The sequence below is a fragment of the Eptesicus fuscus genome, chromosome 21 (assembly GCF_027574615.1).
Source record: "Eptesicus fuscus isolate TK198812 chromosome 21, DD_ASM_mEF_20220401, whole genome shotgun sequence".
Lineage (NCBI taxonomy): Eukaryota > Metazoa > Chordata > Mammalia > Chiroptera > Vespertilionidae > Eptesicus > Eptesicus fuscus.
The window spans coordinates 33,756,795-33,769,385 of NC_072493.1; the positions used below are offsets into that span (position 1 = coordinate 33,756,795).

The 12,591-nt window shown below is 39.1% G+C and overlaps 1 protein-coding gene across 6 annotated transcripts in view; it reads right to left on the reverse strand.

Annotated features, from left to right (window-relative positions):
- The window catches only part of CNTNAP4 (contactin associated protein family member 4), a 250,813-nt gene that overhangs the window by 93,678 nt on the left and 144,544 nt on the right, over nucleotides 1-12,591 (reverse strand). For all 6 annotated transcript variants that reach the window (XM_054710986.1, XM_054710988.1, XM_054710989.1 and 3 more), the window contains exon 5: nucleotides 544-747. In XM_054710986.1, the coding sequence (XP_054566961.1) occupies nucleotides 544-747 (204 nt within the window). The remainder of the gene's footprint in view (nucleotides 1-543; nucleotides 748-12,591) is intronic.

A 12,591-nucleotide genomic window follows, 5' to 3' on the forward strand; every position in this document is an offset into this window, starting at 1 on the left:
TAAAAAAGAAAAAAAAAAGCTTCCTTTTCATCAGTCACCATCTTTCATAATAATTTCCATCTCCTTCCATGCATTCCACCCCAACACTAGTGTGGATTTACCTGAAGTGGAATAGAATATCCTCTCAACCTTGCCGTAATTTCTTCCACTGTTAATTCTTTTTATTAGTATTACCCATCACATGCACATTTTCAATATAAATTTTATCTTTCCTACAACCTCATTATTTTTACTACCTTAATATTTTTTAATGACCCATCTCTTTCTTCCTGATGGTAAGAAATAGCTATGTAGGTCTATTGAAGCTATGTAAAAACACTGAATGGGGGTCTTACACAATTTGCAAAATATGAACCAATTCAAATGAAAGTACAATACTGGAGTGTGTGTGTGTGTGTGTGTGTGTGTGTGTGTGTGTGTGTGTGTATAAATGCCTTGAATCTAGAAATAAAGTGCCTTAATTGTTATAAGATATAAACACATAAAGTTACTGAAGTGATATCTAAATGACCAGATTTCAAGCCTTTCACCGAACAGTGTTACCTGAATCAATAAGTAAAAAGAGTTTTCCTCTTCTCAGTTCCAGTGTGATGTGATCTCCATTTTGCCCTTCCCTGTGGAGTAGAATCCCATCACTCTGCATGGTTTTAAATTTCAATGAAATAATCTCCTTTATGGGGCTCGGGGATTTTTGATCAAATCTGTAGAGGAGAGAACTTCTTCCATCCAGATCAACCACCTCTGATCCTAGAGACAAAGACATTAAAAGTCATTCTAGGATAAACCTGCTTTTCATTAAGCATCTTAAATGTCTATGTACAGAGAAAGCATTATACAAACATGTATAGTTTAGCTCCCAGCCAGTCATAATAAGGGAAAATAAAACCACCACTTGTCTAATTCCCTCCTGATACCTGGGATTGGTTCTGTTTTAGTCTTTACTAGCCTATTTACAAAATTCATTTTAAAATATATTTCTAATTTTCATTTATATTTTTAAAGGCTATTCTTTCTCAGTCCATAAAAAAAGAAAACCAGAAAAATGGTTATGATCAATATTCATAAAGCCACTTTGCATACTCCACAATCAGTATTTTTAATGGTGTTCTTGAAATGTCAAAGTTAAATGTTTTGGCTCCTGAAAAAGTGGTTTTGATATCTCCAAATTCTTTCATACCTGCCATATATAAAGTATTTCTGCATACAAATAAATGCACACACATCAGACCCATCAAATGCCACTTTAAATAAATATTAAACTGACCTTTGTGTTTGGTTTTGTTTTATTATTTTTGTGGCTAAGTAATAGTATTTAACAGCAGTGCTATTGTCTTTCTTTTCAAGGGCGTCGTTAAAAAGACATTCACTTAATGATATTATAAGGGCTGTTCTGCTGCATTTGTGTCATAACTGTGACATTGACATGTTTGTTCAGCTTTCTGACAGTGTCTTATCTACTCATTGTCAAGATCACTCTTATTCAGCTCATCTAAAAAAAGATGTCATGTTATACCAGTAGCATAACAGTTCATCTGTCAAAATCAGTTGCACCCTGAACAAGAAACACAAAAAAAGAATTGATAATACTCAAAAAGCCTAGCAGTGTTTTCTACATCTCACAAGTCAAAGATTTTTTTGAAAGGCAATTACCCTTGAGAATGCATTTATGTAATAAATGAAGAGGTTAAGAAAACCCAATAAAATCTGAAGCTATTTTTCAACTGGCTAGCTAACTTCTCCCAGTCAAAAAAAAAATGACATTACAGTGTACTCATCTTATTTCATTTGACAAAATTATTACAGTTACTTGTAGTATACCCAAATATGCATTTCATTCAGATTATCCATACTATTTAATGTGAATCATTTATATTCACCACCACCCAATTTTTTTTCAACTGTTCTATACAGCTATCTTTTGAAATTTCAGTGGTTTGATATTTCCACATCTTGCTAATGTGTTTATAAAGAATTCACCAAGTGCACATGAATAAACATTGCATTCTGTAGAGAGAATAATGTTAACTGAACAATTATTCCTTGTTATATCACTGAAAAAAATGTGCACAGTAAAAACATAACTCTGTGTCAAATACAAATAATGTGTTCTCTGATTATTAGATTACAATAAATTAAGAAAAATTCCAATAAGACAGACATTAAATGTGGATACATTTGGAGCAATGCATTATCACTGAGTTAATGTATAGCTTAAAGGCAACCATAGTAATATTGGTTTTATTTTAGATAAAGTCTATTTTTAGAATTAGCTACCAAGAGAATTTTTCCCCAGGAAAGGTTTAGTCTGTGTTACTTTAGTCTACTGTTTCTTTTGTTTTTAAATCTTCTTCACTATTGTTATTATTGCACTAAAATGGTCATATTAACCTTTCATGGCACCTAAAGCTTCTGTGCCTGGAATATTTCTATCAGCAAAATGAAATAGTGAAAACCATATCAGACAATTGATGCCTAAAGCAATGGTATATTGTTTCGTGTCTTAAACTGAAGCCACCTGCCATTTTCTCTCACTCTTACCCATTTTCTTCTTACTTCTCAGGTATAACACTAATTTGATGTATTCATTCAACAAATATTTATTTAGTTCATCATATTTGAACATATTTGAAGCACTGTGATGGATGCTTCGATAAAAAGAGTAATCAACACAATCATGGCCCCATGGCTTCCATCCAGTGAAGATGGACAATAAATACTAAGTGAACAAATAAGTTCATAAATGATTATAGACCTATAGCAGGTGTTCTGATCAAGGTTAAAAGAAGACTGGGGTCACCTTAGTTAAGGTAGTTGGGGAAACCCAGTTATCAGGTCTAGAAACCTGACTCTCAAGCAGATTGCAATCAATAATATACTCTGCATGGTCTTTAAGTCCAATTCTTGTCCTCATAAATGACAATTACTCTTAAACATTTCATTCCAAGAGGTCTTCACATTCTCCCAACACATTCTCTCCTTCACTGTCATGAAAGGAAGCTACGGGGACAGTCAGAAATTTAGCTCTCAGAAGGAGGAAACATGAATGAGGGGGCTGGCCTTGGAAAAAGGGGCCTGGAAGCCAGAAAGTAGTGAAGTAGGGGAATCAACAAACTGGCTACAATCACATCACAGATTCACATGCATGGGAATCATACCCTCCAGAGGGGGAAATCTAAACATAATCAGAATGTGAGTACAGTGTCAGTACAGAATTCTATATATACATGCAATATATATATATATATATATATCCTACCTAATAATAGACAAATATGCAAATTGACCATACCTCCGCTACACCAAAGCCACGCCCACCGGCCAATCAGGGCGAGTATGCAAATAAACCGAACCAAGATGGCTACAGCCACTGAGAGCAAGGTTTCCCAGGCAACAGAGGGAAACAAGCTTTCCGCCTGCCCTTGACAGGCCTAAGCCTCCACTCAAGCTACAAAGTTTCAATTACAGAAGGTAAACAAATTCAAACAGAATGGCGGCAGCCACAGAGCTGGAGAGACCAGGCCAGGGTTGCCCGCGGTAACGGAGAAAGCAAAGCTTTCTGCACACCCTGGCCGGGCTCAGGCCTCTGCTTAAGGCTACAAAGTTTCAATTATAGAAGGTGAATTAACTCAAACAGGAATGGCTGCCGGTGGAGCATGCAGGAGGCTTGGCTCCGCTCAAGGCTACAAAGTTTCAATTGTAGAAGGTAAATAAATTCCAGATACCAGTGCCTCCACTTGGTTCGCCAGGGGGCGTGGCTGGCCTGCAAACCACCACAGGCCCCTTGCTCAGGCTGCCCCATGCCCCAAGGGAACCCCCACCCTTATCTGGGACACCCTTCAGGGAAAACCAGCTGGCCCCCACTCCTGCACCAGGCCTCTATCCTATCTAATAAAAGAGTAATATGCAGATTGATCATCACTCCAACACACAATATGTCTGCCTCCATGTGGTCAAAGATCCTGCCCCCATGTGGACACAAGATGGCCAGCAGGGGAGGGCAGTTGGGAGGCACCCAGCCTGCAAGGGAGGGAAGTTGGAGGCGATCAACCCTGCAGGGGAGGGCAGTTAGGGGTGACCGGGCCGGCAGAGGAGGGAAGTTGGGGACAAACAGGCTGGCAGGGGAGCAATTAGGCATCAATCAGGCTGGCAGCGGAGTGGGTAGGGGGTGACCAGGCTGGCAGAGGAGGGAAGTTGGGGGCAAACAGGCTGGCAGCAGAGTGGTTAGGGGGTGATCAGGCTGGCAGGCAGAAGCGGTTAGGGGCAATCAGGAAGGCAGGCAGGCAAGCAGTTGGGAACCAGCAGTCCTGGATTGTGAGAGGGATAACCAACTGCCCATTTAGGCCCGCTCCCAGTGGGATTGGGCCTAAATGGGCAGTCGGACATCCCTCGAGGGGTCCCAGATTGGAGAGGGTACAGGCTGGGCTGAGGGATACCCCCCTCTGTGCACGAATTTCGTGCACTGGGCCTCTAGTATATATATTTATGGATTCTCAAAAAAAGAAAAATATTCAGATGATTCCTAACAGTATTACTTTAAATAGAAAATTCACTTATAATGGCTCTACTATAAGTCACTTTTCTTAAAAGTTATACAACATATCTGATACATGAAAAGCATACAACTTTAAACAATAATCATAAAACACTAAAGACACATAAAGTTAAGGATATAAAAATATTAAACTCTCTGAAAAAAAAAATCTTTTGAAAGAGAGAGAAAAAGAGAGAGACAGCATTTGAACTCAGTGTCCCATGGTCAGCATCTAGCACACACGCTAAGGATGCTGGTGGGAAACATAGATATAGACTCTCTTGAAAGTGATCTTACCACTGTTACAAAAAATTGAAGAAACTGAAAAATACATCAAAGGCAGAACTTCACATCTTTTCAGTGTCATACTGAGCGTTTTCTAACAGGCCCCGTCTAAAGATTAGTTAATTCTAAAATTAATATATGTCTGATTTTACCATTTATTACTGATTACGGAATCTGTTATGTAACAAGTTAATTTGTAGATATTTTTCCCAGTAGAGATTCAAATGGCTTCTATGTGGTAGAAAATACATCTCCAAAGGTTATGGGTTTTTTATTGCCCTGATGGACACTAACCATTTGTGTACTTAACCTAGTACTAGTAACCCAACACTCTTTCTTGAATTCCTATCTGCACTGGGTCTCTTGAATTTTCTTTGGAGTAGCTTCTGATTCCTTCCCTAATGATTCAAATACATCTTTGATAAGCATTTATTCTGTATTTGAATGAGTCATGCTTTTACATTTTTGAAAATTTTGCTTTTAAGACAACTAACGTAAAAAGTACACTTGGACTTTACATTGCTGCCTGGGAAAGAAACATTTCTAGTCTCAGACGTTACTGGTAATGTTCAGGATGAATTGATTTTCACTATTCCAAAAGGTTTTCAGATTTTGAACTCTTAATAGAGCATGGCCAATGAAAACATATGTCACACACAAAAAAGTTCAGATGATTTATGACAATATTTCTTTATATTAAATCTACCTATAAGAGATCTGAGTATATACTGTTAATATACTTAATTCAACTCACCCTAGCTGGTGTTGATAAGTGGTTAGAGCCCCAGAGCCAAAAGGGTCATGTGTTCGATTCCTGGTCAAGGGCACATAGCTGATTTGTAGGTTCTATGCCCGGCCCTGGGTGGGGTGCATATGGGAGGCAACCAATCAATGTGTCTCTCTCACATCGATGTTTCTTTCTCTCTCCTGCTTCTCCTCCCTTCCTTCTACTCTCTCTAAAAATCAACGGAAAAAATATCCTGCCCTAGCCGGTTTGGCTCAGTGGATAGAGCGTCGGCCTGCAGAATGAAGGGTCCCAGGTTCGATTGTGGTCAAGGGCACATGCCTGGATTGCTGGCTTGATCCCCAGTAGGGGGCGTGCAGGAGGCAGCCAATCGATGATTCTCATCATCATTGATGTTTCTATCTCTCTCTCCCTCTTCCTTCCTCTCTGAAATCAAAATATATATATATTTTAAAAAATATCCTTGAGTGAAGATAAATAAATAAATCGCCCTCTTTTTAAAAATAAGGAGTTTCTGCAGTGCACAAGAAATGCTCAATTATCAATGTCATTGCCAGGTTATGCAGCAAGCATGGCTTCGAGCCATCTGCGGGTTCTGTGGCTTTTTCTCTGTCTGTCAGCGAATGCCTGAGCTGACTTCCCACGGCAATTGTCGGCGACCTGAATCCTCCTCAGTGAATACCTCCATCACCAATCTTCTCATTTATAGCAGGAATCAAAGAAAGAAGAGACTCGCAAAGATTGTGGGCCCTGCTCTCATATCAAATTCTCCTCATGACCCCGGGAAAGAGGCACAGTCTGCTTTATTTGCATGATTCAGAAATACAATCTTCCGTGAAATGCAGGGTTTTCCAATGGAAAATATTTAAATTTCTTTCAGGGAGTTGTGTCAGAAGTGGTATTGCTCATGTGTATTCTGTGCTTCTTCCCACACACAAATTTATAGAGAGTTCTCTGTGAACCCAGGGGAAGGCACAGCAATGCATAAAAACAAAGCACTCCTCCCCCCCCCCCCCCCCCCCCCCGCAAGGAGCTTTGCTTCTGCAGCAGGACTGGGTCCCGGGCGATTTCTAATGTCACAGGAGGAGCTGACCCACTCAACCTCAGAGAAGAATATCATCTAAATTGCAGAAATGCTTTCCCCCCATGAGCAGCAAACAGTTTTTCTACCTCTGCGTATTTCACAGGCAAACAAACCCCTCATTACAATATCTTCCACTTGACCTGATATCTTCCCTCATCCCTGCAGCCTACCGCTGCTCCAGAAGTTTGAGGCTCTCAGATCCTGAGCGGCTGCCATTTGAAAAAGCAATGTTCTGCCCACCCTCCGAGTGGATTACTAAGAAAATCCTATCCAAGAGCTGGTTTCTTAAATTGAGGTCCATGGTCCCACCATGTTAGAATCAACTGAGGAGAATCTCTTGGGGCCTCCAAAAACAGTCAACATCCTGGGCTCTGCCTGAGCCTCACCCAGGAACACAGGTTCCCGAGTGATGCTGAGGCAGATGACAGCATGAGGGTTATCTGACAAGAAGAACAAGAAGGTGACAGAAGCCTATTCTCTGAAAATGAATACGCTCATTGCGTATTGAATTGTACCATGGAAAATAAATATGTTTTTATCTATACCGTAGGCGATACTTGCAGAAAACTGTGGAGGTGGTAGTGGCTTGTCCCTGAAAGATGCTTCAGGGAGAAATTGATTCTGTGAGTTAAACTATGAATCATCACATTACTGATGAGGTCAGTTGACGAAGACTCTTAAAAGAAAAAAAAAAAAAAAACTTGGGATAGAAAATGAGTAAAATGGAAAGCTTATTTCTGAATGATAGCAAATGGACTTTATTTGAAGGTCATGAACGACTTCTTGAAAACAACAAACTGAGAGTTTTCTCCTTTAAGGCTTTGGGAATCACCTCAAAAATATAAATGGACAAAGAGTGCTACCACTGGAGAGGGCTAGGGACCAAACTCTTCCTGGCTAAACATGAAGTCAGCCTTACCACTGATCACACAGACCGTTTCTTTATTTGAAAACTACTACCTACAAATTACTAAACAAACAGAGGTCAGATTGTGACTTCTAAGAAACATAAATCAGACTGAGTCACGGTTAAACTATTACTCGGCGAGATATTAAAGCAACAGTGTGATGTATAGGCACTTGAGATCTGCATTACTGAACTTGGTTTAAAGAGATGGAGAGAAGAGGCCAAGCACTCGAGAAATCAACAGGAAATAGGCTGTACTATTTTTGCAGAGTAGCATAAAAGAACACAGAATGATTTAAGGGACTCTTAAGTTTAAAACGACCAAAATTAATTCAATACAAAGGAAGAAGACACAGGATCAAATGCTGCATATAACCACAGAGAAAAGGTGACTACTATCATGGCTTTAAATAGACAGAGTTAAGGTCAGCGACAACACTCCGGGAGGTTATGGGAACAAACATGATCTCTGCCCCTTAAATATCAATCTAAATTAACCTTTTAAATAGATTTGAAATTGGTAACATCTACCACATCAAGGATAGTTGAGTGTGTCACTGGAGGATATAAGTTGTATTTCTGTTTCTAATATTTATTTGTAATAAATATTACAGAAGTCACATGCTTATTCTCAATTTCCTTATTTGGAACATGTGGAGAATAATTCCAACCTCTCATACTCCACAATAAAGCTGTAGGTATTAAATGGAAGCATAAAAATACCTCAATAATTATTAAGATTTGTACTATCATTTAATAATAACATTCAAAATCCCATATGGTCATCTCAGAAATATTTCTCCTTTAATCAATTGCTACTATATGGGTATAGTAAATTTGTAAGTTGTATATTTTTATTAATTTTATGGTTTATACTATAGATAATCATATAGTTTTCTAAACTCATCAATTTAACCAATAGGTACTAGACCAAGTTCTACAGTAGGAACTGGTGTTGCAACAGTGAACACATTCTGTCCTCATGGATCCTCCAATCTGAAGGAAAAGAAAACATCAGGTAATTCATCCCACGTGTATCTCTATCATATAAACCGCGTGGTCATGACGCCATCACCGTGCCGAAAGACCAGATTGGTCACCAAGAGGCTGAGTGCAGGGGCATTGGCGGGGACTTGACAACAGCGTCGGTGGGCGGGGCTGCGCGTGCGGGTGGGCGGGGCCATGCGATTTCGCATGATGGGCTTCTACTAGATATATAATTACAAATTTTAAGTGGAGCATGATGCGAAAAGGACAGTGTTGTATGAGAGATCTGAACAGAGAGATCTACATTAGGTTGTCCATTGCTGATATCTCTGAGGAAGTGATATTTAAGCTGAGTAGATGACCACCTATGTTAATTAATGTCTGGGTCAGAAAAGGACAAGAGGGGAGGGGCTAAGGGGGAGGTTTGACAGGCTGAAAGAAACTGAGGAGGGATGGATGGTGATGGCAGGAAGTAAATGGAAGAGGTCCTCAGGAGCTGAACCCCTGGCAGATGACCTTGACCCAGTGAAAGCCTGGTTCTAAGATTTGTTGGGACAGGTCTATTTTGGTTTGTCCTCAGCCCTAGGGCATAACACCTGGTCTTCAAGTGTGGCCTTTACTCCTAAGGCAATGCCTTTCTGATTTTTCAGTTAAAAGCCCAACGTATTGAGCAAGTCCATCTAAATTGGCAGTGCCTGAACGCCAAAGGTAGCCTTTCCAGCTCTAGAAAGATTCTGACACCTTCAGAACTTTAATCCCCTAGTTCCTGCTTTCACCAGGGTTCTTGGAAGCTCATCTTGGGCATGTGCAGTTCAGGAATCAGCCAAGGATTCACAGGAGATTTGTATGCAGGAGTTGAGTCTCTCCCTCTCTGACTCCCTCCTTTTCAGTATTCCAATCTAAATTTCTAGCCACTCTGGCCACCTTGAACTTTGACCTCTGTCTCCTCAGTTTAGTAAAGGCATATGATGTCTTGCAAACTGGGATGTGTTTTTAGGAAAAAGTCAGTTCAATGTATATCTCCTGGAGTATACCTTCCTTCTTTCAAAAATCAAGTCTTCTCAAGTTTCTGCTGGTTTTAAGTTGAACTTCAAAGCCCTGAAGCAGTTTTTTAAATATATATTTTATCCAGGAATTATCATTGCTGTGGGCAGCAAGACAGTCCAATAAAAGCTACTCTGCTATGACTGGTACTGAAAAGCAAATTGTCTTTTTATGAACTATTATAATAATTGACTTGGTCTATTAATATTTAGGATTACAAAGTAGGCATATACTAATTCTATTATTCGTTATTTATTACCTGGACTATATCTTAAAAGAGAAATTCCCTTTAGTCTTCTATTTGGTTACCTTTAGGTATGGAATACATTGGAAAAGTAGAATAAATGTTTGATGTTTTCCTTTCATTTATTAGTTTTAAAAATAATGAGATGGCTCCTTAATATCTCTCAGAAGTGACCAATGAGGTTTTTTAGTATTATCATGAACCCATTTACTTAAACATATTTAATACATTTCAAAACTGCAGGTGCTATCCTTATTGATGCTAAAATATTTCCACCTTTGGTCAGTGCGAGATTAATCAGTTGGTTCTTTTGACATAAGTCTGATGGGTTTTTCAGTTTCCTTATTTTCTGGTATTATAATACTTAACCTTATTTTAATTTAACATAACTTCTCTTATCATTAAATTAAAATCTTCAGTCTATAAACTTTGCAAAGAGTGAGAATTTATCCTCTTTGATTTTAGCTGACCAGAATCTATCTTTGTTGTAAACATTGACATACAGTGGGATTCCTCAGCTATGGTATTAGCTGATAAACAACCCGAGAACAAGGAATGTGTTTAATTCACTTGGGTCAAGATTTTAGCAGTTAGCTTGAGGAAGTATATTAATAAAAAGGTATTAAATTCAATTTTAACTCTTCTTTATAGTGAATCTAACAAATTTACTGCTTTTCATTCTTTCTCCTAACCAGACATGTGGTATGAGAGATTAGCATCCTGAAATGAGAAGACTGTTACCTAGTTCTCTCAGGGTTTTTTTTTTTTCAGGTGAATATTTGTGCTTTTCATGCCAGTTTCTTACATTTCTTAATATTTTTTTCTAAACTAAAATCTACTAATGTAAGTAGTCAAAACTTTCAATATTTTTACATTTTAAAATGCATATTCTTATTTTTAAAAGATAACACAAGTACTGTAATTATTGACTTGTTATGCTATTTATTAAATAGAATCCATAATGTTCTCTTAAACAGTTTGCATTTAAGCAAATAAACACAGTTTAACACTTCTCTATATTTCTCCTCTTCTAATCTCCTCCCTCAGTTCTCCCTGTGTTCTATGCCTGGTCTTTACCAGGCTGAAAATACCACTTGGATGACGGGAAAAACCTTCCTGAGCTCACCAAGCCACCTCCTTTCATTCATTCATTTGTGCAGAAGACTAACAGTGAAAAGGAACATCCAATTACAATAGAGAGTAAGGTGAGCATGATGTGATTGGGAGCAGACCGGCTGTTCCAGGAGCAGAGGAGATGTCCTCTGACCTAAATGTGGAGTATCAGAGATGTTGTCAGAAACAGTGATTTCTATGCTGAGAAAAGGTGATGAGTAAAAGGAGTATCTAGGTAGAGGAATGAAAGCTGGATGTATGGCAATTGCCTTAAAAAAACCTTAAAAAATCATGTTATGTGAAAGAAATGGAAAGTATGTGAAAGTATGGCTCAACAGCTGATGTTTTTATTCTGTTGAGGATGAGGAAGGAAAGACCATGGATTGCAAGATGAGAATGTTTACCTAAAAACCAGAGAAAAGGAACTTAGAATTTACTAAGTGCAACTGTCTCAGCAACCCACCCCTAATTAAAGAGCATGATCTCCTGTGTCCTAATTGCGCTTCCTCGGGAATTCTCAGACAGACACACTCATGCTCACCCTGGTACTTTCCCTCCTCTGCCTTTGTTTACCATTGCTGACTTTCCTTGGGAAATTTAGTAGGGTAATATTTCTTTATCATCAAACATTTTCTTTCTTCCACAAGTTATTTCCTTGCCTACATCTCCTGTCTAGATCTGTAAACAGGTGCGGAGCTGCTATGGCTAAGACATCTGAAATTTATGCTTTTCCTTTGAACCCATAAAGCCTAGCTTCTGTTTCTCTCATTACGCAGGAAAGAACTTCACGTTTACTGACATGAAAGTAGAACATGCTCTTTGATATGGATTTTCCATTCACTTGATGCTCCTTCATAACAAGTTACTGCTCGAACTCATTGGGACAGAGGGTAATAAAAGTGTGCAGTTCCCACAACAGCCACTTCCCCTGCAATGTCCATAGGACCAGCGTCCACCCAGAACTTCAGCAAACACCTGTGTCAGGCACAAGGGGAGCCTGGCATAAAAACACACACTACTTGAAAATGGTAGAAAGTCTCTGGCTTAATTATGTTAGAAATGCATTTCTGCTTTTCAAAAACATGAGTAGTTATTCAAACAGACCACTTCATACTTTAATTATTAACAGTAATGGAATAAGTGGAAATGTTATGATTTAATAGCAGAAATTGTATTTATATAGGTTTCAATTACATACCTTCAACCCAGAGGGTTTAGAGTTCCAACCTTCCAATTTCACAGGCACTTGAATTCAACTGCGTCAACAGTGGAGTTAATTAGTTCTCCTGTGCCCTTTCGGGATTCATTTTTTCTCCTGTGCCCCTCCCAGTAAATGGCTCTACTTTCCAGATGGGTCTTCAAATCTGATAACTCAGTGCCCCTCACATACAATCACTAAGCTCTCTTGATTCAATATCCTCAGTATATTTTGAGTGTCAAGAGAACCCTCTCTTCTGAGTCCTGGTCCTCTCTTTTGAGGCTCTATTGTCACTGCAAGAGTTCAGGGGTCTAACTGATCTGCTGCCTCCAATCTGCACCCCTCATCTCAGTCTGCATGACCATTCTCAAAAACAGACGGACCTTCCAAGCAATCCTCGTTCCTGTGCTTGACTGGGGTACACCCCTCCTCCTATTTGGACTATCCCAGCCT